Raw genomic sequence first — 26,691 nt, forward strand, 5'->3', positions numbered from 1 at the left:
ATTTTTAACTCTAGATGCCCAGAACTGGCCCACCAGTGGGTTCACTGGGTGGGTGATGAGTGAATGAATGAACAGCTGGGCCACGTGTGGCTGTTGCCCACTTGTGACAGCCCCAAGCTTAGAAGTCATCCTTGGTTCCCCTCGTTTCCTCTCCCCTCACATGCAGTCCATCACCAGGTCTTGTCTGTTTCCCTCCAGAACCCCTCCCAGATCCATCTCCCAATCCTGTGGCCAGCAGCCCATGCCTTTGTCTCTCTTCATCCAGTTCTATGTCCAGCAGCCAAAGTGACCTCAAAAACAGTAAGAACAGATCCTGTCACTCCCCTACTCAACACCCTCTAGTACACCAGAGGGTTCCCACTGCACTCCAGATGAAACCCACACACCCACCATGCATGCAAGGCCCTTCGTGTTCTGGCCCCAGTCTGTCGTCCATTGCCTTCTGCCCACTCGGGTCCATCTGCCTCTATCACAAGTCTGCTGAGTTCATGTGCATCTCAGGGTCTTCACACTTGCTGTGCCCTCTGCAAAGAACACACTGTGGTTTTTATGGGCTGACTCCTTCCTAAGCTTTCAGTTCAAATTTCACATCCTCAGAGCATCCTACCTTGACAACCTGGCAAATACCATCCTCCACCCTATTTTAGTTTTTTGAGATATTTTTCAGTATCTGAAGTTATCTTCTTTGTATCCATGTGTGTATTTTCTGACTTCCGTACTGGAATGTAAGTTCCACGGGAGCAGGGCCTGCTCGCCTCATATCCCCAGTGCCTGGAACAGGGCTTCTGGACCAGGCGTCACTGAATTTTGATGGGAAAAATATGATATCTTTATTTTCACCAACTTCTAACTGAAATTTATCACTTCTCTCAGTTACTAATATAGACAGTGAATCACAGTAATAATAATAGTACTTGGGACTTTGTCGCCAATAAAATCACAGGTATTCTCATATCACATAACAATCATGGCCTCTTAGAATATCTGTGCCCATAACTACTTTCAAATTATGTTAGTTATTAAACCCACCAACATCTTGTTATTTAATGCAATAATAAAGAAATATATATATATTCCTTACATGAAGAAATATACATTATTATGTCATAAAGTATTTAAAAATAATTTAACAACTGTATTTTAATATAATTGGTTTCCTGGGTAATCCCATGTAATTGGTTTCCTGTGTAATTTTATTTTATGCATGTAAAAACATTTCTGTGAGGAGGGACCCAGAGGCTTCACTAGGCTGCCAAAAGGGTCCAAGGCACAAAAACAGTTAGGAACTCCTAGCTAGAATGATTCCCACATGAAGTAGGAGTTTGATGAGTGAATGAACGATGCATATCTTTCCCCGTTCAGATGAGCCCCCTGTGTTTTCGGGGTCAGGTTTCTGGTGGCTTGGCATGAACTCGGTGTTTAGGAAGTAGCCCTAGTCAAGGTCTTTTGGAAGCCACTCTACTACCTGCCACTGAAAAAGAGGCATCTACCACAGAGCCCAGGGGTGGGAGCCAGGTCCACTGCTCTCCTTTTCTTTCAGACACAGACTCTGCCTTCAGCTTCTCCGTTCATCTGCTCCCTTCACACTCTGGCTGACTCTCCCCGCACCAGGCAGGATCTGGCCACCCCCTAGAAGTGAGGACACAGTGCCTCAGGTTGGTTGACCAGCAGAGACTGGTGTCTCAGGGTCCTGAGTTCCCAGGAGAATCAGGTGGCCACTCTGGTCCAGTCAGTCTGGCCTGGGAGACATGGCTGCTGTCATCAGGAGCCTTCCCGGGGGTGCGGAAGCAGTTCTCAGGGGCCTGGGCCAGGCTGACTCCCTTGATGATGAGAGTCTGGTCCCTAATGAGGAGTTGGGGGCCTGGCTGGGCCTCAGGGACTGAAGGTGGATGAGTGGGGGTTTCTCTGGGCCCTGGAAAGGATACTCTGTTCTGCTTGGTCCTGTTGTTTCTTAGCATGTGAAATATCATTTACCTGAGAGTCACTGCCTGTAAGTTAGGCTATTTGTGTCCATGGTGAGACATGCAGGAGTCAGATCTCAAGTGCTCTGTCTTTCTTTCCAGCCCAGGCTCCCCATAGGAAGCATAAGGAGTAACACACTGTGGCTGATGTGCTTTGTCTCTAGGTGGGCCAGAGGGGTGTGGGTGGGCAGATCAGGCCTCTTGGAGGAGGAGCCCTGCACTTAGACACCTGGACTCAGCCTGTGCTCCCGGGATGCCTGGGGCCCACAGCTGGGAACCCCTTTCCTGCCCGGGAGGCCTATGGTTTCACAGCATGATGCTGGGCTTTCTTGCAGTTAATTTTTTGTTCATTATTTTAGGGAAAAAGAATAGCTATAAATGAATAGAACTGTAGGATTAGATTAACACTTATAGTAACTAGTAACTTTGAGTGCTTGGTCTGAGGCTGGCCTGGGTGGAATGTTCTACATGCATTTTCTTGCTGGGTCCTTGTGGGCTTTTGGAGGAAGCCTGGACCCAGGCACTGGTGTCGACAGACCAGGATTTGAGCTCCCTAGCTCCACCACTCAACTAGCAGTCAGTTACATCACCTCTCAGAGCCTCAGTTTCCAGGAGTAGAAGAGTCTCCCCTGCATGGGGTTGTGAAGATGAAATGAGCTAGAAATGTAGCACCTAGCCCAGCTTTGCACAGCTGCTGTTCCCTGGGTGTGCTGCTGGTGGTGTGTGGCAGGGGCACCTAAGCACAACCCCCAGTGATGCTGGAGAAATGGGCAGAGCTGGTGGCGTCCTTCAGACAGGATGCAGGGAGTACGCCAATGACTAGTCATGGAAGAGAGTGTGAGAATAAAATGTGGCACCTGTGTTGAAAGGCTGTGTGACTTGAGAATTTATGGTGTCAGGCAATTGGGGAGAGCCAAGGCCTTTGGTTGGGGCCAGGCTGAGCAGATTGGGCTCCATGTTGGGGCTCCCCTTGGTGAAGACCCGCAGAGTGCCAGGCATACCCTGAAAGGAGTGAAGCCCACGTCAGCCTGGAATGGGAGCAAGTTGGATCCACAGGGAGCATCAGGCTGGCTGTCTCTCATGCCCTCCTGCCATGGTGACTTGGGTCAGGTCACTTCAGTCTGGCTTGAGCTGATCTGAACACGGTCCATCCAACAAGCTGGTGGCTTCTGGCATTGAGAGCCTAGCTGGGTTGGCCCCGACTCCCAGTCCACATGAGCTGGTTTGTCTGGTCTGAGACAGCTCCTCAGCTTGAGCCAGTCTCATGCTGCTGCTTTGAGCTCTTGAGCTGGCCTTACTTTCAGCCTCGTTTCTGGACTCCCCACTTTGAAGTCTCCAAGTTTCTCATGGGGTGTCTGTTGGAGGGTCCCATCCATCTGACGCCTGGGAGGCCTTCCCTTTGCTCCAGAGGCTGGTTCCCCTCCTCGCAGTCCTGTCTCTTCTGCACTGGAAATTCCTCAAAGTTTTTTGCTTATTAATAACCCTTCTCTCTTGTCATGTGCTAATGTAGTTTGTTTTTGTTATTTTAATATTTCTTGGATCATTTCAAAGGGATGTGGAAGGGGGCAGTTTAAACATGGGTGTTCAGGCTACCACCACGAAACCAAGCTGGTGGCGGCTGCTTTTATTGTAGCGTAGTTCGCATACCGTAAAATTCACCCATCCCAAGTGTACGATTCTGTGACTTCGGGCGACTTTATGGAGCTGTGGGACTGTCACAGTGATCCAGTTTTAGAACATTTCCGTCACCCCAGAAATGTTCTAAATCCCTTGTGCCCATTTGCAGACAGTCCTGCCTCCCCACCCAGCCGACCACTGATGGGCTCCTGTCTCTATGAATTTGCCTTTTTTGGACATTTCATGAAAATGGCACCCTACAACACAGTCTTTTGGGTCTGACCTCTTTCACTTTAAGCATAATGTTTGTGAGGTTTATTCATGTTATGGTTTTCATTTCTTTATTGCTGAGTAATATTCCACTGTGTGGATACATCACATTGTTGATCCATTCAGCAGTTGAGGAGCGTTTAGATTGTTTCCGACTTTTGGCTCTGATGAGTAGTTCACGTACATGTCTTTGTGCAGACATATGCTTTCATTTATTTTAAGGTAGCTACCTAGGAGTAGAATTGCTGGTCATTTGGTAAGTGTATGTTTAACTTTTTAAGAAACTACCAAACTATTTTCTAAAGGAGCTGTACCTTTCACCTCCCTACCAGCAAGGTACGAGGGCTCCATTTCTCCGCGTCCTTGCCAACACTTGGTACTGTCTTTTTCATTATGGCCGTCCTAGCGGGTGTGAGGTGGTAGCTCACTGTGGTTTTGATTTGCCTTTCCCTGGGGCATGTCCCTTCACCATTCCTAGGCCTTCTTTCGCTAAAGGTCTCTTCCTATCTTTTGTGTAGCTGCCTTCCAAACCTGCCGCAGCCACGGGCTCAGGGTCCTGGGTAACAGCCCGCATGGCTTCTCCAAGGACAGAAATGATTAACAAATGAGTGCTTCCAACCCAACCCCTTTCCCTGCTCGTGAAAGAGGAGTTTGGCGTCTGAGGAAAAACTTAGCCGACCTGTGCTTTTTTCCCTTTTCTTTCTTTTCCAGTATGAAAATGGTAGCACAATCAGAAAAGTTGAGACTAGTGCAGTGAACTCCTGTCAGTGGATGTCAGTTGTTAGCATTTTGCCGTAGTTGCTTTATCTCGACTTCAGTGTGTTTCGTGGATTGATTCGAAACTAAGTCGCAAACTCACTTTAGCGCTGAATTCTGTCCCGCGTGTCACCCAGATAGACTTTCTCCTACTTGATCTCCTTCCTGCTGCTCTCGTGCCCCAGAAAATGAAGGGTAATTCGATATTATCTAAAATGTCCATATCCAGCTGTCCCCAGTTGGCCCCCAAATGTCATTCATAGCTCAGACTGGTTCTTGTCCGTGTCTGGGGGAAGAAAGGAGGGAAGGTGGACGGCTCACAGGCTGTCGCTGACGGGGACGCGGCTGACGGAAGCCGGCAGAGCGGTTGTGAGGGAACAGCCATCGCGGCTTTGGAGCCTGGCGCGGCTGGAGCCTGCGGCGCTCTGACGTTCCTGCTCGGGTGTTCGACTCCGTCCTATCCGGCTCACGGCTCCATGGGCCCTGTGGCTGAGGCTCCAGCAGGGTCAAGGCAGGGCAGAGATCTTCTCCGTCTTCCTCCAGACCATCTTCCCCAGTGGGCTTTGGGCGAGACTTGCCCTCCAGGGTGGATTTTCTCTCCGGCACCGCATATATTCGGCATATATCCCAGATTAAGTTTGTCATCATCTTCCACAAATCTGCTGCATCACCTCTGTTCCTTTCCTTGAGGAGGGACACACCATCCTTCTGGCACCTTGGGCCAGACACCATTCATGCTCAGCTTGTTCTCCCCTGTCTGGGGGAGACAGTTTCTGCCCCTGCTGTCTCCCAGTCTGTCTCCTTCTGTCTGACTTCACTGTGACAACCTCACTTAGTGCGGAGGACCTTCAGCTCTGGCCTGGATAATTGCACTTGGCTTCCTGCTGGGCCCTCTACCTTCTCCTTTCCTTGCCCTGTTACATCCTCCCTACTCTCCTGGTCACTTTCCTGCTAAAAAGCAGGTGGCGGCTACAGTTCTGTGATGTTCAGTGATGTGATAAATGCTCTGCTAGAGGTATGTACACATTGGCATGAGAGCATCTGGTTCTGGTTCGAGTGGTCCAGATGATGCTCAGAAGAAATGACATTTGAGCAGGGCCTTGAATGATGATGGGATCAGGAGATAATGTGAACGAAGGCACTAAAGCATGAGTTACTTAACCTCTCTGTGCCTCAGATACCTCACATGTAATATGGGTGTAATAGGACCTGCCTGAGGCTGTTGTGAGGGTCAGTTAATGTACGTCAAGTGCACGGCACTTGGCGAGCACTGCGCCAGTGTTAGCCGTTATCACCTTGTTACTGATGAAGCAGTCGAGTGCATGGGGAGACAGGGTAAAATCTGTTTGTCTTCTTTGCCTGCTTTCATTTAAAACAAAGGTTACGGGGCACCTGGGTGGCTCAGTCAGCTAAGCCTCTGCCTTCGGCTCAGGTCATGATCCCGGGGTCCTGGGATTGAGCCCCGCATCGGACTCCCTGCTCCACGGGGAGTCTGCTTCTCCCTCTGCCCCTCCTCCTGCTCATGCTCTCTCTCTCTCTGTCAAATACATAGATAAAATCTTTAAAAAAATAATAAAAGTCATCTCTGGGGTCTTCTCTTCAAGTGTAGCACAACGTCACCTCCCCCCCACCCCCAGGGTGGGATTAAGTTGAGTTTGAAGCTGGTTTTCATGAGCCCCCTTGCCTTGCAGGACTTCTCCAGACAGGTTATGTCACCGACGGAGGCTGCCCTGAAGCTCCCTGCGGCCCGGAGACTATGTACAAGAGGAATGGTCTCATGGCTAGCGTGTTGGTCACCTCCGCCACTCCACAGGTACAGGGGCTGTGAGGATTGGGACAGTGGGTGGGGGTAGGGGGACTCCTTTCAGCGGACCCAGGCCCCAGCTAAGTTGTGGACAGCAAGGCAGCAAGGTCCGTGAATACCACCATTCTTAGCCCCCCTGAGGCCCTTGGCCACACCAGGTGTGAGATTTGGGAGGCAGTCAGCCCTGAGGATCAGTAGGTTTTCTGCAGTCGTTCTTGTCAAAGAAAAGCAAACACCTGCCCAGTCCGGTTGTAGCAAGTGCCACATCCCATTTTTTTTTTTTTTAAAGATTTTATTTATTTATTTGAGAGAGAGAGAGCATGAGGGGGAAAGGGTCAGAGGGAGAAGCAGACTCCTCTCTGAGCAAGGAGCCTGATGCGGGACTCGATCCCGGGACTCCAGGATCATGACCTGAGCCGAAGGCAGTCGCTTAACCAACTGAGCCACCCAGGTGCCCGCCACATCCCATTTTGGTGGCAAGATGGGATCAGACCTTTCCCAAGAAAAGCTGCTGCTGATTATAAATAAGTCACACATTCCAGAATGAAGTCTGACAGAAGTGATTCCAACTGGCCCTGTGTTCTTGTTTACCTTGCTCAGTAGGAGATGGCTGTAAGGACTGGTGGTCGGAGAGTGGCCTGGGCTAGGGCCCCTGGCCCGGGGCTTGGGGGGGTGGGGGTTTGTTTTCCAAGTGCAGTGACGGGACAGAGGCATGCAAGAGGAGTGGGTGTCATCAGCCCAGGGATGCCACCTTGCCGAAGGTGTAATGCCTGGCTCCGTGACCACCGTCAAGGGAACGCTCAGTCCCTCACAGTTGAGCTGGGCTTTTGAAATGATCCTGTGTGATCGGCTAGAAATTCACAGGAACCTATTCATATTTTGTAAACTTTTAAAAAATTCCTTATTTTGATCTCTGCTTCTGAAAACGGACTTGTGAGTACCTTTTAAAATTCCCTGATAGTGCCAATATAGGTTTAAATGAAGTCACTGCCTCATCATCATCACCACCACTAATGTATTTGGGGCAACACTGGATTAAATAAGGCCTCTTGTATGAGCATGTGTGTCTGGGGCAGATGCAATGGGGTTACAGGGAAGTTATAAAACCTGAAATCCCAGGAATGGACTGTTTGGTAACTGGAGGAATCAGACTTCTGTTTTCATTACAATTTACACTTCATCCACAGTAAAACTCCTGTCTTTTCTGACCTCTCTGTGTGTATGTGCGCACATGTACACATATACACGTACATATTCTGTGTGTGTGTGCGTACGTGTATGTATCTGGAACATGGTAAGTACTCGCGTAGTGGTTGAGGCACACATGTATAATTGAAGTACGCAGTAAATTTTGGTGATGAATGACGCCACACACACATCCACCCCCATAATTCAGCGCATCCTGTCTGTCCGGCCTTGCATGTTTCACAGGTGTCATCCCACTAATTCTCACAGTAGCCCGATCAGGTATGTACTGTTTCTTCACCCCCCGTTTATAGATGGGGAAACTAAGGCAGGAAGACGTGAATAAATGGGCTCAAATCACACAGCTGGTTGGCCGTGGGTGGGGATTCACAGCCAGGCCCCTGTGACTCTCAAGCCAGTGCTCTTAACCCTGATGACACTACACTGAGGAAAACCACCTTGTCACCTGACTCGGTCGCTTTCTGGAAGGTGGGTGTGGAAGTGCAGAGTGACTTACAGGTATTCGCCGGCTTGGAGTCTGTGCATAAGACTGAGGAGCAGAACAGACTGCCAATTTCAGAGGCATTTAGGATTCGTCTTAGTTACTTCTCAAAAGTTTGGCACAGATTCTCCTCAGGGGAGTATGTCCCATTGTTCAGGGAACTTCTCAAATAGCCATGGCCGAGCCTGCCCAGGCCCCTTGAACCAGCGTCTCCCAGGGAGGGGGATTCTGCCCGCTGCTCTGTTAGCTTCATCGTGTGTAACCTGTACCCCAGCCCAGGGAGGAGGTGTCAATGGTGCCGGTTTCCAGAGAGCTGAGACGGTCAGGTGAAGTAGCTTGCGTGGAGCTGGCATTTCCACTGGCCGTGACTTCAGCGCTCTCAACCACCATGATGTGCTTCAGATCGTCTTAGATCTAGTTTTGGGTAGAGCAGCCTCCTTCGTAAAACCTTTCAGTGACATAGGCCTACTGAATCTACAGGTTTGAGTTTCCGCTCCTGCTTTTAACCCCACATTCTCAGTTGTTGACTGTTGGTTTCCCTCGCTGGCCTAAAAACACCCTAATTTCCAGTAAGATTGCAAAGTTTTTCCAGATATAGCCATTTTGGAAAGAGTGAAATAAAGAAGAATTAATAAAAGCATGTTCTCTAAGTCCCAGTCCAAGATATTGAGGTTAATGGAAACCACAAAATCCCTCTTCATGGGTTGAGACGAATAAAACCATTTATGAACAGGATACAGTTTTTGGGTGGTAAGCTTGATTGGTTCCCCAAAGTAGAATTTGATGAAATTAAATAAAGTCAAAGAGAAGGTATGTTCAACATTCTGGGATCCCCACAGTGTTGGGTTTCATAAAACTGGCCCCATTTGGGGAGTTTTAACTTGCTTTTTTATGGGAGACCCCTTCTGTACATGCAGGGCTCATGGTGTTCTCCTTAATAAGGGACTCTTCTGAATTTAACTTTCACGCCCGTCTCCGAAGCCAGTTGGTTACCTCTCACCTCATCAGCAAACTGGCTTTGAATTCCAAATGGCCCATACATGAAATAAGTCTTGAAAGCCAGTTTAACATTTTGTGTAAGAATTTCCTGCAGTGACTTCAAGAAAAACAACAACAAAAAAAACAAAGGTGAAACCAGGTAATGTTTGAGAGACAGAACAGGACAGACGATTGCCTAGGCCTCCTAAGTTGTGAAGTCCTGTTCTCTCTGAAGGAGGCGTGGGCTGTATCTTTGTACCCCACCAGCTACACAGCGGGTTGGAAACAGTCGGGGGTAGTGACCGAGGGTACACATCTGGCATCAGGTAGATGCGAAACTAAGGTTCACCTCCTAGTTCTTCGGTTTCCTGGCTGTGATACCTTGGGGGAGGCGGCCTTGCCTCTGCTTCCTTATCTGTAAAGCGGGAATAAGAATAGCATGTCCTCAGTCCTTACGAGAATTAAACAAGAGCGTGTGTATGAAGTGCCTCGCCCGGTGCCTGGAACGGGGTAAGGCAGCGAGCAGTAGGAGCTTTTCTCACTGTACGGTGCTGTCTCTGCTGCGTCCTCGGGCTGGGTGTGGGAGTCAGCGAGTCTGCAGTCAGCCCGACTGCTCAGGCGGCCTCTCTCTCCCTGTCCTCCACAGGGCAGCAGCAGCTCAGACTCTCTGGAGGGCCAGAGCTGCGACTATGCCAGCAAGAGCTACGATGCTGTTGTCTTCGATGTCTTGAAAGTGAGTCCCGAGGAGTTTGCTGTAAGTAACGGAACTGATGTGGGCGTCTGGGCACTGAAACAGGGTGCGACGGGGGGTAGCAAACACCGGTTGGAAACAACCCATGTGCCCAGCAGTAGGGACTCTGGGATATAATATTCTTTATGAAATACTAAGCAGCATTAAAAAGGATGCCATCAATCTAGAATTAACCCCCTTGGAAGTCATGCACACTATATTCGAATATTAAGTGAAAGGAGCAAGTTGCAGCACCATTAATAGAGAACAGTGTCATTTTTAAAAAGCACGTGCAATGCACACATATTTATATTTGCAGAAGAGGAGGTCTAGGTTTGATGTTTACAGGTTCATAACTATCTGGAGATAAATAGCCAAACATTATTTACTGTAACTTCTGGTTGTAGGATTCTAGTTAATTGGAATTTAATTTTTCTTCTTTTTGTTTCTTTTTGTTTAATTTCTACATTTTTACAATGACTTTTCTATGATAGAAAATAGTATTTTGTAATAATACATTTTTTTTAAAATTGTCTTTTCTTTAACCAGTGTGTTTCTGCTGGTCTGACGGAGGGCTGTTCCTTGTGGTGGAGATGCAGAGTTGGCTTCTTGGTTTGCCATGACTTGGTTTCTTCCTTTTGTGCTTGAGGGTAGAGGAGTATATTGCCTCTGGGGTGACCTGGAGCCAGACTGCAAGCACTGTCCCAGGGCTGTAACTCTTTGCAGCACCACTGACCTGTTTCCTGCCATGCCCACTTCCTCCCTGTCCCCTTTGCTGTAACAGGTTTTGGGCCCTCCAGGGTGCTGGGGGAGCTAACTGGGCCATGTCTCAGCCTTCTGCCACTGCCAGCCCCCACATTTATTTTGTGCCATGCTGAGCCTGGCATCACCTCCTTCAGTGTAGCCAATGGGTCAGTTAAACACTTGTGTGAAGCTCTCTGGCAGCTGCCTCGTATGAGAATGAGACCCTGCGTTCCTCCCAAGGCCTCCAGGGCCCCCTGTGGTCTGGCCAAGTCTCCTCTCCTGCCCCCATCTCTGTGCTCCCCAGCTATACCTTGGCTCCCTTTTTCTAACCCAGACTCACCCAGCATCCCCCTGCTGCAGCACCCTGTGCTTCTCTTCCTTCACTCCTGCTGGCTCTTCTCCATGTGTCTGTCTCTGTCCTTGGGCTAAAGTGGCATCTTTCCATCACTCTCTTTTCCCTTACCCTGCTCTAGTTTCTTCATATTTCTTATTACTACCCAACGTTACATTATATAATAATATTTTTTTGTGATATATCTCCTCTGGAATAGAAACTCTTTAAGGACAGGAACTTTATCTGACTTGTTCATTGCTTTTTCCGCAGTGCCCAGAATGGTGCCTCGCTCATAGTTAGGTACTCAATGAATACATGTAGGCTGAAAGAATTCCGTCTTCAGAATAACCCGATGAAGCAGATTATTAGCTCCCGATTTTCTAATAAAGAAGTGAAGAATCTAAGAGATTAATTTTTTTTTGCCTGGATCATATAGCCAGGTATGGGCAGAGGCAGGTCTAAAATCTTCATCTCCTGATTATTCACCTAATGCTGGATGGTCATATTAAGGGCAGCTCCCATTTTTGAACACCTGCCATGTCTAGGTTGTTGTTGCCGTTTTTTTTTAAGACTTTATTTATTTATTTGTCAGAGAGAGAGAAAGAGAGAGAAAGCCAGCACAAGCAGGGGAAGTGGCAGGCAGAGAGAGAAGCAGGCTCCCTGTTGAGCAAGGAGCCCAATGCGGGACTCAATCCCAGGACCCTGGGATCATGACCTGAGCTGAAGGCAGACGCTTAACTGACCAAGCCATCCACACGTCCCCCATGTCTAGGTCTTATGCTAAGTGCTTTACATGCATTATCTAATTTACTTCTCACATCAGCCTGATAAATTAGGTATATTTATTATTGCCAGTTTACTGATGAGCAAGTCAGTGCTTAAAGAGGAAAATTACTTCTTCACACAGAGAGTAAGTGGCACTGTCTATCTGGGATTTAAAACCAACTGGCATTCTAGACCAATACTGTTCCAACAGGAATATAATCTGAATCACGTGTGCAATTTTATGTAATTAATTAATTTATTATTAAAATTTTTTTAATTCCAGTATGGTTAACATATAGTGTTATATTAGTTTCAAGTGTATAATATAGTGATTCAACTGTTCCATATATTGCTTAGTAAGGTCATCATGATAAGTGTACTCTTTAATCCCCTTCACCTGTTCCTCCCATCCCCCCAACCAACTATCCTCTGGTAACCATCAGTTTGTTCTCTGTAGTTCAGAGTCTGTTTTTTGCTTTGTCTCTTTTTTTTCCTTTGTTTTGTTTCTTAAATTCCACATATGAATGAAATCCTGGTATTTGTCTTTCTCTAACTTATTTTGCTTAGCATTATACCCTCTAGATCATCCATGTTGTTGCAAATGGCAAGATTTTATTCTTTATTATGGCTGAATAGTATTCCTTGTGTATTTATACTACATGTTCTTTATCCAGTGGACACTTGGGCTATTTCTTTAATTTGGCTATTGTAAATAATGCTGCTATAAACAGAGGGGTGAACATATTCTTTCTAATTAGTATTTTCATATTTTTTGGGTAAATACAGAGTGGTGTAATTACTGGATTGTAGGGTAGTTCTATTTTTAATTTTTTGAGGAACCTCCATTGTCTTCCACAGTGGCTGAATGAGTTTACATTCCCACCAACAGAGCAAGAGAGTTCCTTTTACTCCATATCCTTGCCAACACTTGTCATTTCTTGTGTTTTTTGATTTTAGCCATTCTGAAAGGTGTGGGGTGATAGCTCATTGTGGTTTTGATTTGTATTTCCCTGTTGATGAGGAATATTGAGCATCTTTTCATGTGTCTGTTGACCATCTGGATGTCTTCTTTGGAGAAATGTCTGCTTATGTCTTCTGCCCATTTTTAAATTGCATTATTTGGTTTTTTGGTATTGAGTTATATCAGTTCTTTATATATTTTGGATACTAACCCTTTATTGAATATGCCACTTGAAAATATCTTCTCTCATTCAGTAAATTGTCTCTTAGTTTTGTAGATTTTTTTTTTTTTTTGCTTTGCAGAAGCTTTTTATTTTGTTATAGCCCCAATAGTTTATTTTTGCTTTTGTTTCCCTTGCCTCACAAGACATATCTAGAAAAATGTTGCTACAGCTGATGTCAGAGATCTACAGCTAGATTTCCATCCTTCTACTCCGCAGTATGCTGAAAGCAAAGTAAAAAGCAATGCTGGAACTTTATCAGTAGATCATGGACATCTTTCTAGGTCCATATATGTAGATTTAATTCTCTATTTTTAAAGGTTTATTTGAGAGAGAGAGAGAGAAAGAGAGTGTACGCATGCACAAGCAGGGGAGGGGCAGAGGGAGAGGGAAAGAAAATTCCAAGCAGACTCCCCACTGAGCATGGAGCCCAACTCAGAGTCTCATGACCCTGAGATCATGACCTTAGCTGAAATCAAGAGTCAGACGCCTAATCGACTGAGCCACCCAAGAGCCCCTTTAATTCTCTATTTTTAATAGCTGCATAATATTCCAGAGTCTGGATATACCATAATTTTTTTTTTTCAATAAGTCCCTTTTCATGGTCTCTTACGTTGTTTCCAGATTTTTCCTGCTGCAAATAATGGTGCAGTAAACATGTATTTTTCTATCTGTATCTAAATGTAGATCTCTATATAAACTCTCCTTATGTACCAGTGCTCTTCTTTCTGTAGGTGTGGGGATTGTTGTGTCAACAGTATGCTCATTTCACTTTTTAGGAGATAAGATCTAAGTGCAATGCCTGATCTTGTATCAAGAAAAAATTGCTATAAAAAACAGTATTGGGATATTTAGCAAATTTTGAACGCAGACTGTAATATTAGATGATACTATTATAACAATGATAAGTTTTCTGAATGTAATAATTTTATCATTATGTAAGAGCACAATCTTGTTCTTGGGAAATAACATGCTGAAGGATTTAGGGGTGAAGAGTCATGATATCTGCATCTTATTCTTGAGTGGTTCCAAAAAAAATGTGTATGTATAATTATATACATGGAGATAAAGCAAATGAGGCAAGATGTTAATTAGTGAAGCTAGGTGAAAGGTTATAGAATTCCTCATACTCTTCTTGCAACTTTTTATAAGTTTGGCTTTTAAAAAAAATCCAGTTAAAGAACTTTTTTAATGGGTTACTGCCAGATTGTTTCCCAAAAAGAACAGAGCAATCTCTAGTCCTGTTGCTCCTGATGGCACTGATGGAGGACAAATGGCATCTTCCTGTTTAATTTGCATTTCCTTGACTATGATTCTAAATTTGCCAGACACATGGTTCCTGTGGCTCTTGGAGTAGAAGTAGGAGTGTATCTTTGGAGCTGATTGCCTTTTGTTCCGTGAGCCCTCCTGGTCATGTATTGGTGGAGTGATCTAAATGCAAATTTAAAGATATCTTCTGTTATAAAATATGCCACTGATTTGCCAGCAGCTTCTTTTGTTTGTTTATTTGGGGCTTGAGAGCCTTTATATAAGGTTGTGGCTGGGAAGAGGGAATTTAGTCACCAGCGTTAGAGAACATTACTTTCAACATAGGCAGAAAACATTTTTTGTTTCCTTTTTGGCTAGGTGGCTTTCATTTATTCACATAGAAACACCTCTTTCTTTAGGGCCGTATTGTGAAGTACTTCTATAGGTCTCTCCATTCTGAAGAATTCACCTCAACAGAAATGTTTTGTAATATGTGGAGATTAGCCATTTCCCTAAAAAGCCTGGATTTTTAGGGGACCCTGGACTAGGAGAAGGAGGAGATGGAAGAAGAAGTTAGGATTAAGGAAGGCATCGCCAGGGTGACTGGCTTCATTGGGCATCCTGTGTTAAGGCTCTATTTCCCAAGATAAGGAGAAGCCGTTGAGAGACTTGTTCATGAGTGTGCGCCTCAGTCCTGGCATGTGTGCCTCACTGGGGTGGGTTTGCTGATTTCGTTCATTCGTTCATTTGTTCGTTCACTCGTTCATTGTTTTTACTTAAATTCCAGTTAGTTACCATACAGGGTGATGTTAGTTTCAGGTGTACAATGTAGAGATTTAACACTTGCATGCATTGTCCCATGCTCGTCACGACAAGTGCTGCTTGTAGACAAGATGGTCCTATTTCTATGGAGGCTGCACCACACCCGTAGGAAGTGCCCTTTCTCTCCAGGAAGCCGGGTCCTCTCCCCTGCAGGCAGGGTCTCCTGAGGCTGAGAGCCACAGTGAAGGGAGACAGGACCTGACTTCCCTCAAGCTCCCACCCCTACCCACACCCTCCCTTTCTGGTAAAACTGCCTGCTTTGGAGTGCCCACATTTCCTGGGAAGGACTGCTCATCAGCAATCTTTCCATGTGTGTTTGGCTTTATAGTAAAATGACATGAAATTTATAATCTGATGATTTTACCTATGTACTGACATATTCTTGTTCTGGACTCTGCGTCTTTTTTGGTGAGAATTGAGAGGATAGAAATGGGAGAGAATCTTCTGAAAACCCTCAGATTGTGTGTTTGGGACCAGCCAGTCTATTTTAAGTTTGGCGACCTCTGTTGTTTATTTTGAATAAAACACCTGAATACGTTTTCTGACTTAGGGGCTGAGTAGGGATTAGGATACTCGAAACTTGGACCATCCAAAAAAATGTGAAATGTAAAGCCACTATTTTAATAAATCATTTGGAAATTCAGTAGCAAACCCTAGAAGTGATGGCAGGATGGAGAGGAAGCTTTCTCATTTTCACATTAGCAGACTTTTGGTTCTCGTCCTAAATGACATTGCAAACATCCTGCTAGTTCTCCCAGATAGGGAGTTAACTTGAGCCTCGGAAGAGATTTCAAAGGCCCACTGAGCTTTCAGCGTGAATCTCCTGTTTTCACAAGGCCTTTCTGTTCCCCAGGATAGCAGAATTAATCCAAATGTGAGGGGACTTGGCTAGCAATCACCATGGGTCTGGCAGGAGAAATGCCAGTGTGTTTGCACTGCTTGGGACATAGCTCTGGGCCAGACACATAGACCTGCGGGCCTCCTGGCCTCAGTCATCCCTCGATGCCCAGATTACGAGGACCAGATCCACCTTGTGCTGACGTCCACTGCCCCCTTGCCACTGGTGGGTAGACCCAGAGGTGGAAGGGCTTGGTTCCCAAGTGTTTCTTTATTCTTGGTGCCTTTGCTGTCTCTCTGCTGAGCTTCCGTAGGGGCAGCACTGGCCCGTTGGAGGGGACAAAAAGGCTCTCCACAGAAGCCACCTGCTTATTTCCCTCTCCCGCTCAGCCCTGAGGATGGTATGCTTTGGCCTGCATCCTGTGCTTCTCAGGAATCCAGTGGTCTTGGACCACCTTTAAATTATGCCAAGAGGCAACCACAATTCTGCACCTTAGCCCTGGACTGTGGTTACACTTGACATACTGTGTGTGTTGCCATTTTTCCAATGTATTTTTTTTTTTAAAGATTTTATTTATTTTTTGACAGAGAAAGACACAGCGAGAGAGGGAACACAAGCAGGGGGAGTGGGAGAGGGAGAAGCAGGCTTCCCGCCGAGCAGGGAGCCCGATGCGAGGCTCGATCCCAGGACCCTGGGATCATGACCTGAGCCAAAGGCAGACGCTTAACGACTGAGCCACCCAGGCGCCCCTTTCCAATGTATTCTTGACATGAGGCTTTTTCATGACTATTTGTTGACTTAAGTAACAGCCTCCTTTAAGAGGAACTTTGATGCTTGAATATTCAAACAAATTAACAGTTTCCTTATTTCTTAGCTCATGTTTTGGCCAGGAACCATAAGTTCACATGCCAATACATGAGCTCATCTTTGTGACTTCACATATATGTGACATATAAGTGTAAATATATAAACACATATGTGCACACAGTTGACGCTTGAGCACACAGGTTTGAACTGTGTGGGTCCACTTACATGCAGGTTTTTTTTTTTTTTTAATAAATACAGTACTGTAAATGCGTTTTCCCTTCCTTATGATTTTCTTAATAACATTTGCTTTTCTCTAGATTACCTTTTTGTAAGAGTACAGTTTATAATTCATCTAACAAACAAAATGTATTAATCAACTATTGATGTTATCAGTAAGGCTTCTGGTCAACAGTAGGCTGTTAATAGTTAAGTTTTTGGGGAATTAAAAGTTATATTCAGATTTGGTTTTTCTTTTTAAAGACTTACTTATTTAGAGAGAGAGTGAGAGTGCACGAGTGGGGGAAGGAGCAGAGGGAGAGAGAGGTAGAGAGAGAAGTAGACTCCCTGCTAAGCATGGAGCCTGACATGGGGCTTGGTCTCACAGCCCTGAGATCATGACCTGAGCCGAAATCAAGAGTCGGATGCTTAACTGACTGAGCCACTCAGGTGCCCCGATATGCAGATTTTAGACCAGGGAGGGTTGGCATCCCTAACCCCCATGTTGTTCCACAGTATATATATATATAATCTTTGTGAAAATTCAAGATAGGAGGTGCAGAATGCCTGGCACCTGACAGATACTCTCTGTCTTTCTGTCTCTGTCTCTCTCTCTCTATATGCACATGCATAGATGTGCTCTCTCTATATGCATGTATATATGTATGTATACACACATACGCATATCTCGAGAGAGCACCTGTCAGATGCCTGGCATTTTGCACTTCTTCTCTTGAATTTTCCCAAGGATCCTATATAAGATAAGGATTATTGTCACCATTTCCTAGATGTGGAACCTGAGACTGGGAGAGGTTAAACCAAGTGTCAAAGAGCATATTAACTGTTAAGTGGTGGTATCCAGACACACACCCAAGCCCTGATGATTCCAGAGGCCCCGTTAGTTCCACTACATCACATCCTCCCCTTTGACATGTGTGCCTATGGGCAGGGTGTCTTCTTGAGTTAGGAGGCATCCAAATGCCCTTGGCTCTCCTTTCCCTGGCCTATCACAGAGGTATCTATTAACTGACACCTGGCATCCCAGGTGACATATAGAGATGGGCAGATCATGCAAAGTCGGCTCAGTGCATGCCTTGGCCTGCAAAGATTGTCAGCAATGGTGCTTTCTCTTATTGTCACCCGATGAGCAGCTAATAATGGGAACAGCCTTTAACTAGATGTGTGTTTTCTTTGTTTACAACATTAGTGCTTCGCAAGCTAGCTGTGGTAAAGGGCCAGTTGTTTTTCATTTCCCATCTGTTGAGGACTGATACTTAAAAAAAATACAATAAAAACATTGTGGCAATTTGTTATAAAAGTTCCCAAATGCTTGCTCTCAAATTCTGTAGTTATCTCCTTGTGGGCTGGTGGAGTAAATAGCTTGCGGTCCAGCACGGGTCCACGGATGCATCTCGAGTAGTACTCTACCATATAATTTAGAGGAGACTTAGACTTCAGAAGAAATATACAATTTCTATAAGCCACAGTTTTTTTAAAATTTAAATTTAGAGTAATAGATAGTGTCTCTGTTTAGCATTCTAATTTTTAATATTATGTCTACAGCTTTTTTAAATTACAAAAGTAATTCATGCTTGAAACAAAAACTCTAATAGTACAAAAATATCCAAACTAGAAATGTTCCCCTTAATCTTAGTCCCACCCTCCAAATGACTATCATCAATTCTTAAATTGGGAGTTTGTCTCACATTAAAGAAAGAAGGGTGTAGGGTCAAGATTTACGAAGGGGGAAGGGATGGAAGAGGCATTTTAGGAATTTTTTATTCCATTCTTTCTTGATTTTTATTTCAAGGGAGAATGTGTTATTACTCTGTATGGATTCAAAGTTACCTTTGACTTCCAGTATATTCTAACACTGATTCTCTTTTGTTGCAGAGCCAGATCACATTAATGGACATACCCGTGTTTAAAGCCATCCAGCCAGAGGTCTGTACTTTGTCCTTTAAATTGTTCTAAACGCTGTGGCTGGGAGGAAATGATTTAGTCAGCCATGTCTGAGCGACTCTTGGTTTCTCTCTTGAAGTCTCTATAAATACATTAGTGATTTAAGCCCCTATTAAAGAGTGCATCCAGGAGCTTCTCATTCTTGATGGTGCTCATTCTTTGTGCCCGGTGTTTGGGGTCTGCAGAGACTGTCACTGTTTCTGGCCCACCCTGGCAGGGCTGGGGGCAGTTGGTGCCCGCGGCCTCCATACCTGAGCCAGGCCTTCCCACACTGATTCTTTTTTCCCAGGCTCCTCCTGTTGAGAATGGTCCCTGTCAAGAACGGGATGTGAGGGAACATTTTCCTGGAGAGCTTTCTTTTTGTTGATCCCAAATTCTGGTGGTTGCCTTGTTTCTGATTTTGAAACCAGTTTCCACAGCAAAACATATACATATTTACATTAAGAGCATATGTACATTTTTAGAAACAGCATATTCAATAGAGAGAAAAAAGTTGGTTTTAGTCTTTAAAAATATCCTGGAAATGTTTAGTAGTTGATAACAAGGCTTTAGAGTTGTTTTAGTCAGGTTTCTTTTTTTGTTGGCTAGTAATAGAAATCCATTTTGAAGTAGCTGGATAGGCAGAAGAGGAGTTTATTATGGGGATAAAGGGACACTTTGTGGAATCCATGAGTGTGGAGTTCAGGTGGCTGGAGAGCCAACCGAGACGCAAGCGGTCTCTGCCTCTTGTCTCTGCTTTTTCCTCTCTTCCACTCTCCTCCCTTCTTTCCTGTCTGTTCGCATGGTCCAACCTGGCCTCTCCGAAGGGCTCGAATTTATATGATCCTCCTTTAGGCCACCTTCCAGACTGAGACCAGCAGCTCTCAGTCCAGCCTGGCTGAGCCACGTGACTCATGCTGCTTCGTGACCTAGGCCAGGAGTATGTGGCCAAGATGAGCGAGCACAGCTGAGGGGACCCAGTCTGGTGAATGGGGTGCACATTTTAGAGAAGAGGGGTGTACATGGGGAGATACGTCAGAAAGTGCTGCAACCATGGTGTGAATTCCAGAACTCTTGACACGCAGCCCTTCCTCTTACAGTATGGTAGCTGTTAAGGCTTTGAGAAAAGCAGCATATTTTAATAAAAAACCAGATGACAAAGGATCCAGGCCTTCTGAGAGCTGGCATCTAACCTACTGCAAATTAGGAGGAAACTAGTACTTCTAGCTGCGCTCAGCATTTGTGTGAAGACGTGGCAGTAATTTGTAGTATTGTGTGTGTGCACACGCATGCTGTGTTCATGAGGTTTGGGGAGCGGAGCTGTGTTTGATTTGTTGAATTGGCTGACTTCCCGTTTTTTACTGTTATCTTCTAACATGAAATTATCCATTCTTTCTAATTAAAAAAAAAAATAAAACAACTCTCTACCTCTTGGAGACTTTTAGGGGAGTATTTGTGTGATGGTTGCCTTAGTTCTCAGCTTGCAGCTCTTTGTGATCATGTGCTCTGCTTAGCTTTGATCTGGAGCTGTTTAGACATTTGGATCTTTCTTTATTCTTTGTCCTGAGCATCTGGGAGAGGCCGTGAGCCCTGAATCTTGAACCTGCATGTGCCCAGGGAAGCTGGCGTGGCTGCTCAGGCTCATTGTAGGAGGGAAGATGGTGGGGAGTTCTTTAGAGGCAGAGCTAGGGGCATACCAAGGCTTTTCCCCAGGGCACTGAGGTTTGGAAGGTGCCTCATCCAAGACATACCTTGATTCAAATTGTGATAAGACATTAAAGTGGAGATGTTTTACCTTCAAGATTTTCGCTTGGAGCTGTGGTTGTAATTGGGGCTGCACGTCAGAATCACCTGGCAGCCTCTGAAACGTGGGGTGCCCAGACTCCACACTTGACCATTGGGTCTGGATCTCTGGGTCAGGGCCTGGAGCCTAGTCAGCCCCATTTTGTAGAAGGTTACCAGGTGATTCTGATACAGCGTGAGGATTGAAAACTAATTCCTTTGAGGTATCTGGAGAAACCCCAAACTTGAATGTCTTGGATCTACTTTAGCTAAAAATGGAAGAGTTTGTTCCTCACTGTCATTGTCAAAACTGTGGTTAAAAGGAGGATCCTGGGAGCTGCCCCAGCATTTCTGCTGTTGTTATTCTTGTTAGCAGACAGAAAACTAGAGTTTTTCCTCTTGATGATGCCTGCCACATTGTGGCTGGACCACCCCAGAGTTGGAGGGACATGAATAAGGACAGTTACAAGTTTGACAAGACTTCCCAGGAAGCAGAGGCCAGCATCTGAGAGCAAGTGACCTGCACTCGCAGAAGATCAGGAAGCCTGTGGACTGGTGCTTTTCCTTGCGGCCTATGCATCAGAATCTGTAAAGAAATACAGATGCCTGGGCTCCATCCTTGGAGATGTTGATCCCATAGAGTTAGAGAGGGGCTGGGAATCTCTGTTTCAGTGAGTTGTAGTCACTATTCTTTTTGATATGTAAATTGTGCCGTCTTTAACCAGTGGGAGCCCTTTCGTATCACCACCTGTATCCTTTTAACACGATCCCCTTGGTTTGGTTGGCTTCCTTGCTCTTTGGCACAACGAGCTATATCAATGTTATGTTGTACAATTCCTGCTGAAGACCTAGAATCGGGTGTGTCTTTGGGGTGCTGGTTTCTTTTACTGGAGATGAATATTCAGAAACCACAATCTGGGTGAGAGTATGCTCATGAGAGGAGGTTGCAGTTGCTTTTAGGCCCTTTTGGTGGACAGGGTGAAGAAATACTTATTTTTTCAAAGGAAAAGTCATGGGGCACTTGGGTGGCTCAGCTGGTTGAGTGTCTGACTCGGTTTCTGCTCGGATCATGATCTTGGGGTCGTGGGATTGAGCCCTGTGTCAGGCTGTGTGCTGAGCATGGAGCCTGCTTGGGATTCTCTCTCCCTCTCCCTCTGCCCCTGCCTGTTTGTGTGCTCGCTCTCTCTCTCTTTAAAAAGGTAATAAAAAAATAAAAGGAAAAGTCATGAGTTCATAATTAGGGTAGGTGGTGTTCTTTCTCCACATTCTTCCTTCCCTCCTCATCCTTGTCATGACTTCCCTGTGGGTGGTGTCTGTTTCTCATCCTATTGACTTTGGACTTGGCCCTGTGCCTTGGGCATAAGTGACAGCATGCACGTGGTGAGTGAGAGGCATGACCAGCCCTCTTGGAACTTCCACTCGCTGTGATATATGGGTAGCTCTTGCTTGTTTAGCCTGAGTCCCCAAGTGAGGATGTCATAGATGACCTGAACCGAACCCAGAGCCCGAATTCTAGCCTAACCTGGTCCCGCCCCAGTGAGCCCAGTGGAGATTGGCTGAACTGCAGCCATCTCCACCAACCCCTGACTGTGAAATAAATATTGCTGTTGTAAGCCTTTGAGATTTGAGGGTTGTTTGTTATATTACATTATCTTGTTGACATGTGACTGATATAATGTTGATCTTTCCAACTCAAATCTAACATTACAGTGTTGTGAGCTTAATTCCCTTGATTTTCATATGATTTCTTTTACACTGACAGTTTGGGTTTCTAACAACATTAAATAATTACATTTTTGTATTATCTCATCATATATATATATGTATATATATATACATACATACACAGTAGTTTAAAAATAATAGTATCGGTGTTAATATTAACCAGCAGACTACGGATTGCAGTTTAACATTTTTTGCAGTTTTGTTTGTCTTTAGTACCTTTTCTTCTTATCTTCCCTCCCTCGTACCACTTCCATACCTACGTGGGCACCCCTTCTTGACTGCCCCAGAAGGCTTTTGGAAGCATCCGGGCAGAAGAGGAGGGTTATGCTCACTCGGTTCTGGAGTCTGCCTCCCGAGAGACCCTGTTGGATCTTCCAGTGCCTGGAACACCGTGGATACTCAATATTTGTTGAATGAGTGGAGAAGGAATGAATGGGAGAAGTGCGGGAGCAGAATTGTTATCTGGCTGTGTTTAGGCCCATCGCCAAGGGTGGGGGGTGTACCAATTAAGGGAACATTATTACCAGGGTGCCTGTTTTGTGGTGGAACCGCTTCCCCCAAAACAAGGGTTTTGCCTGGTGAGCTCAGCCTTTGAAGATTCAAATTTCCAAATGCTGTTGATAACTGAGGGTAGAACTGTGGCTTCTGCTTGTTTCTGCAAGGGTGACCGCAAAAGTATCGTCCCAGGGCTTAAAGGAAGCTTGGCAGACGGTGAGTTAAGGATTGGCAGGGAACAAGGAAAATGGAAGTTAGGAAATAAAGAACCATAACTGCCCTGTTCCCCGTTGACAAAGTGACCAATTTTATCAAACATTGGCAAGTTAATGCAGATGCAACCTCGCAGCCTCATGGCTCACAGCTGGGTTTAACTTCTACACTGTGGCCCAGAACCCGTCACCACCGTGGTGGATTCCCGGCTGCCAGGGCTTGGGGTGAAGGAGGTCTTTCTGAGGGGTCCCGGTGGTGGCAGCCTTGTGTGGTACATTTGTGGGGTGGCATTTTGTCCCCACCAGTATTCCCTCCCACATCTGTCTGTCATTATGCCCAATTCCATCATTATGCCCAAACTCCCAGCCCATGGAACTGAAGGCCCAGCAGATTCTCAGAGGCCAGGGGAACTGTCAGAACTGGTTTTGTCATTGGTTTCGATGTCGATGGGGAGCAGCGTCAGGGGGGGATCTGCTCTTCTTAGAAGGTGCTGACAATGAGCACGGTCTGCGCGTTCCTCAGCCCAGGGCTCTGTCCACACTGGGCCGCCAGGTCCACTCACCCACATGGTGTTCGAGAGCAGGGACTCATCTGACAAAGCCGGGGTTGAGTCCTGGCCTCACCCTGAGGAGCTCAGACTTTGGACAAGTTACTCATTCTCTTTATGCTTCCGTTTTCTTGTGTAAAATGGGAGAAATCACAGTTTTAACCTTACAGTGGGTGTGTGAGAACTTAGTAAAGTGCCTGCAGGCTCTCAGCTCCTGATGGCTTGTGGCTGTTTGCTGTCTCTGGTGCACAGTTGGAAGAGGCTGTGTGCATTACGGACGCGGGGCTGTGCTCAGCAGAACATTCAGCCGTGCCCGTGTTGGGGCTGCTGGCCCTGAGGATGCAGTGCTTTGAATAGCGGAGTGGGTAAGAGCCTTCTTCCTGGAATCCTTGAGGTCTAAGTTCACATCCTGGTACCCGGTTGGCCTTCGTGAAGCCGAGGTCTAGATGAGGACTCACACCGTGGTGCCCCAGGACCCTGCGGACATTGCTGGGGAGAGTCGCTCTGCCTTGGAGTTGGCACATTGGCACTGAGCCTTGAAGGCTGAAAGCGGTTGTAGTTTTTGGGTGGTTTGGGGAAGGGGATAGGAGTTAGGAAGGGCATTTCAGGCAGAGTGAATAACTCATTGAAAAGGCAGATAATGTATTCAGTGAGATTTAACACTACTTTTGGTGCCTGGTGGCTGGGGAGAAGAAAAGGCGAGCTTGCTGCTCTCTCGGTTCTGTGCTCCTCGGCGCACAGGGGCGCACAGGGATGCGTTGACATTGCTAGGAATGTGAGCATAACAAGGGCTTACCAGAAGTCGTTGTGTCATTCTTTCGCCCACTGACAGCTGGGGGCATGCAGGGTCCCAGAGGCTCGGGGTGTCTAGTGGGCCTGAGTATGAAGGAAACGAGCCTTAATGCTACCAAGTTCAGTGACATGGAAAGCTTCTTTGTGTGCCTGTGTTTTTCCCAGTTTTTGCTGCCATCCCCACTGCCAGAGTCCCCAGTAGTGACTGACCTTCACTCGCTCACTCAGTCGTTCATTCATCAGTCTGCTGGGCTACGTGCTGGAGAGGCACAGATGAAGGGGTCAGAGGGGTGGGCACAATCCAGTGAGAGGGAGGAACAGCTATGTGAACATACAGTAGACAGGAGGTATTTGGGGGATGCAGAGACGTCAAGGAGAGTTGGGGGGAGGGATGGGCAGGAGGCGGAGCTCTACATTGTTGGACTCGGGGATCCACTGAAGTATTTCAGAAAGGGAATAACATGGGCAGATTGTGTTTTAGCATGTTTATTCTCGCTGTCGGAGACAGAACCATCCGGACTCAGGAGACCGATTAGGAGCTTTGCAATAGTGTGTGTGAGGCCAGGGCGGGCAGCCCAGGAGAGGAGGGGGCCCTGGCATTAAGCTGGTTATGAGGGTGCTGTGAGGCCTGAGACGAGAAGAAACAGGACAGAGGGGAGTGGACTGTGCGTTCAGGGAGCAGAAGGAAGGGCAGTGGGCAGAGGAGGAGGCAGGGGAAGTAGCTCCCAAGACAGAAGGAGGCTCAGGGAGCCTGGAAGCAGAGCAGGGGCGTCAGTCATGTTTACCCTGGGGGAGGGAAGCCGGAAGGGCTGGAGAGGGCTGACGGCCTGGAAGACTCAAGAAGGACTGAGGGACCAGAGGTCGAGCAGGGGGCAAAGCGCAGATTTGGGTTGGAGTCAGAGAACGAGCTGGAGGCCAGGAGGTCATTGAGGGAGAATGATGGCAGAGTGCAGGGTCTGTGAGTTGGGGTGGCTCTGGACACTGTGCTTGGCAGGAGCTGTAGTGGGAGGACAATGAAGGTCTCTCCTGGAGGAGGCGGGGGTGTGGTGTGACCCAGGGGTGAGAAGGCACACCAGCCAGTTTAGTGACGTCCCTCGAGATGAGAGCAGGAGAGTGAGAGGAGGAGACCGTGGGCCAGAGCCAAAGGCAAGGGTGCTGACAGCAACACAGAGGGGGGATGGAGGTGCCAGGAGGTAGCCTGGGCTCCCCCAGAAGACAGCTGAGCGCCTAGACTGGGAGCTGCCTGAGGTAAAGGACTAGAGTATCACCAGCACTTGCCACCAGGCTTCAGGGCTCAGGCCAGGAGCTCAGTGTTAGCAGAAGGCAGGCAAGGGCTGGTCTCGGTGGGCTTGCAGTCCTCTGCTGTCCTCACTGTGCCCCCGGAGGGCAGCTGGGGCTTAGAGAGAAAGGCAGATGGCTTAGAACGAAGGAGGGAGCAGCATTCATGAATGTTTTGGGGCAAAGAGGCTTTCTCCAGAGGGCTTTTGCATCCCTGTGGGGCACTTAACTCTAGAGAGATTTGGCTTCACCCTTCCTGCCTCAGGGCTTGAGGCCTCTGCACATGACTCAACCAGCATCTGTTGGTTTGCTGAAGGGCTGGCCTGCCTCAGGGCTGGCCTGCAGGAATGGAAGACTCCCTGCTGAAGTACACCATTTCCTCTGGGCCACATGACACGTTGCAGTGCAGGAAAACACTGCCTGTGGGTTCAGGAACCTGACCCTCTGGCCTTTTGTCTGGATGCCGGGTTGCCTGCTCTGAAGAAGCGGGCATTCCAGAAAGCCGAGGTCAGTGTTGGATGTCAGACAAACCCTGTGTGTCTTTGCTGCTCCTTGGAATCACAGCGTTTGGCCCTAGGAGAAGGGAAGCTCGTTGCCAGCAGGCAGTTATTTGTAAAGAGATCGGTTTCAATGACATCATTAAAACCCCTCTCTCAGGTCACATGCTGGGCAGTTTTCTCAGACCACTACCCCAGCCTAGCCTGAGCCTCTGCCACCTCTCCTCTGATCACATCTCCTCACACTTCATCCTGCTTCCCAAGCTCCTTGCTGTATCCAGAGACATCTTTCCAAAGCCACCGTCTGACCCTGTCCTGCCTAGAACCCTCTGAGGCTCCCCACTGCTCCTTGGATGCACACTTCTACCCTGCCGGCCAGGCGGCAGGCGGTGTGAGGGGCCAGCAGCAGACCTCCCAGCCTCAGCCAGCCCAAGCCTGCTGCTCCGTGCCACTCACAGCCTCCCCAGTGGCGTCCCCCCAGCCCCCCATCGCAGAGGTGGAGCCAGCAGCTGGGAGCACTAGACTGGGAGTTGTGCACGTTCCCCTCACGCTCACAATACTGTCTCCCACTTGCCATGCATAGCACTTCTCACCGTTGTGCTGAAATGTCATGACTTTTAAAAGTTTGAATAATTAGTTCTTTCCAGTCTGTCTGCCTTCTTG

General features: G+C 46.9%; 1 protein-coding gene across 7 annotated transcripts in view; it reads left to right on the top strand.

Annotated features, from left to right (window-relative positions):
* Positions 1-26,691, top strand: part of RALGPS1 (Ral GEF with PH domain and SH3 binding motif 1) — a 315,913-nt gene that overhangs the window by 85,932 nt on the left and 203,290 nt on the right. For all 7 annotated transcript variants that reach the window (XM_064579740.1, XM_064579737.1, XM_045883159.3 and 4 more), the window contains 3 exons: positions 6,296-6,417; positions 9,720-9,827; positions 18,652-18,702. In XM_064579740.1, the coding sequence (XP_064435810.1) occupies positions 6,361-6,417; positions 9,720-9,827; positions 18,652-18,702 (216 nt within the window). In that variant the 5' untranslated portion in view covers positions 6,296-6,360. The remainder of the gene's footprint in view (positions 1-6,295; positions 6,418-9,719; positions 9,828-18,651; positions 18,703-26,691) is intronic.

The sequence above is a fragment of the Mirounga angustirostris genome, unplaced genomic scaffold (genome assembly GCF_029215605.1).
Source record: "Mirounga angustirostris isolate CCGP_5_RB_7025 unplaced genomic scaffold, mMirAng1.0.hap1 SCAF_15, whole genome shotgun sequence".
Classification (NCBI taxonomy): Eukaryota; Metazoa; Chordata; class Mammalia; order Carnivora; family Phocidae; genus Mirounga; species Mirounga angustirostris.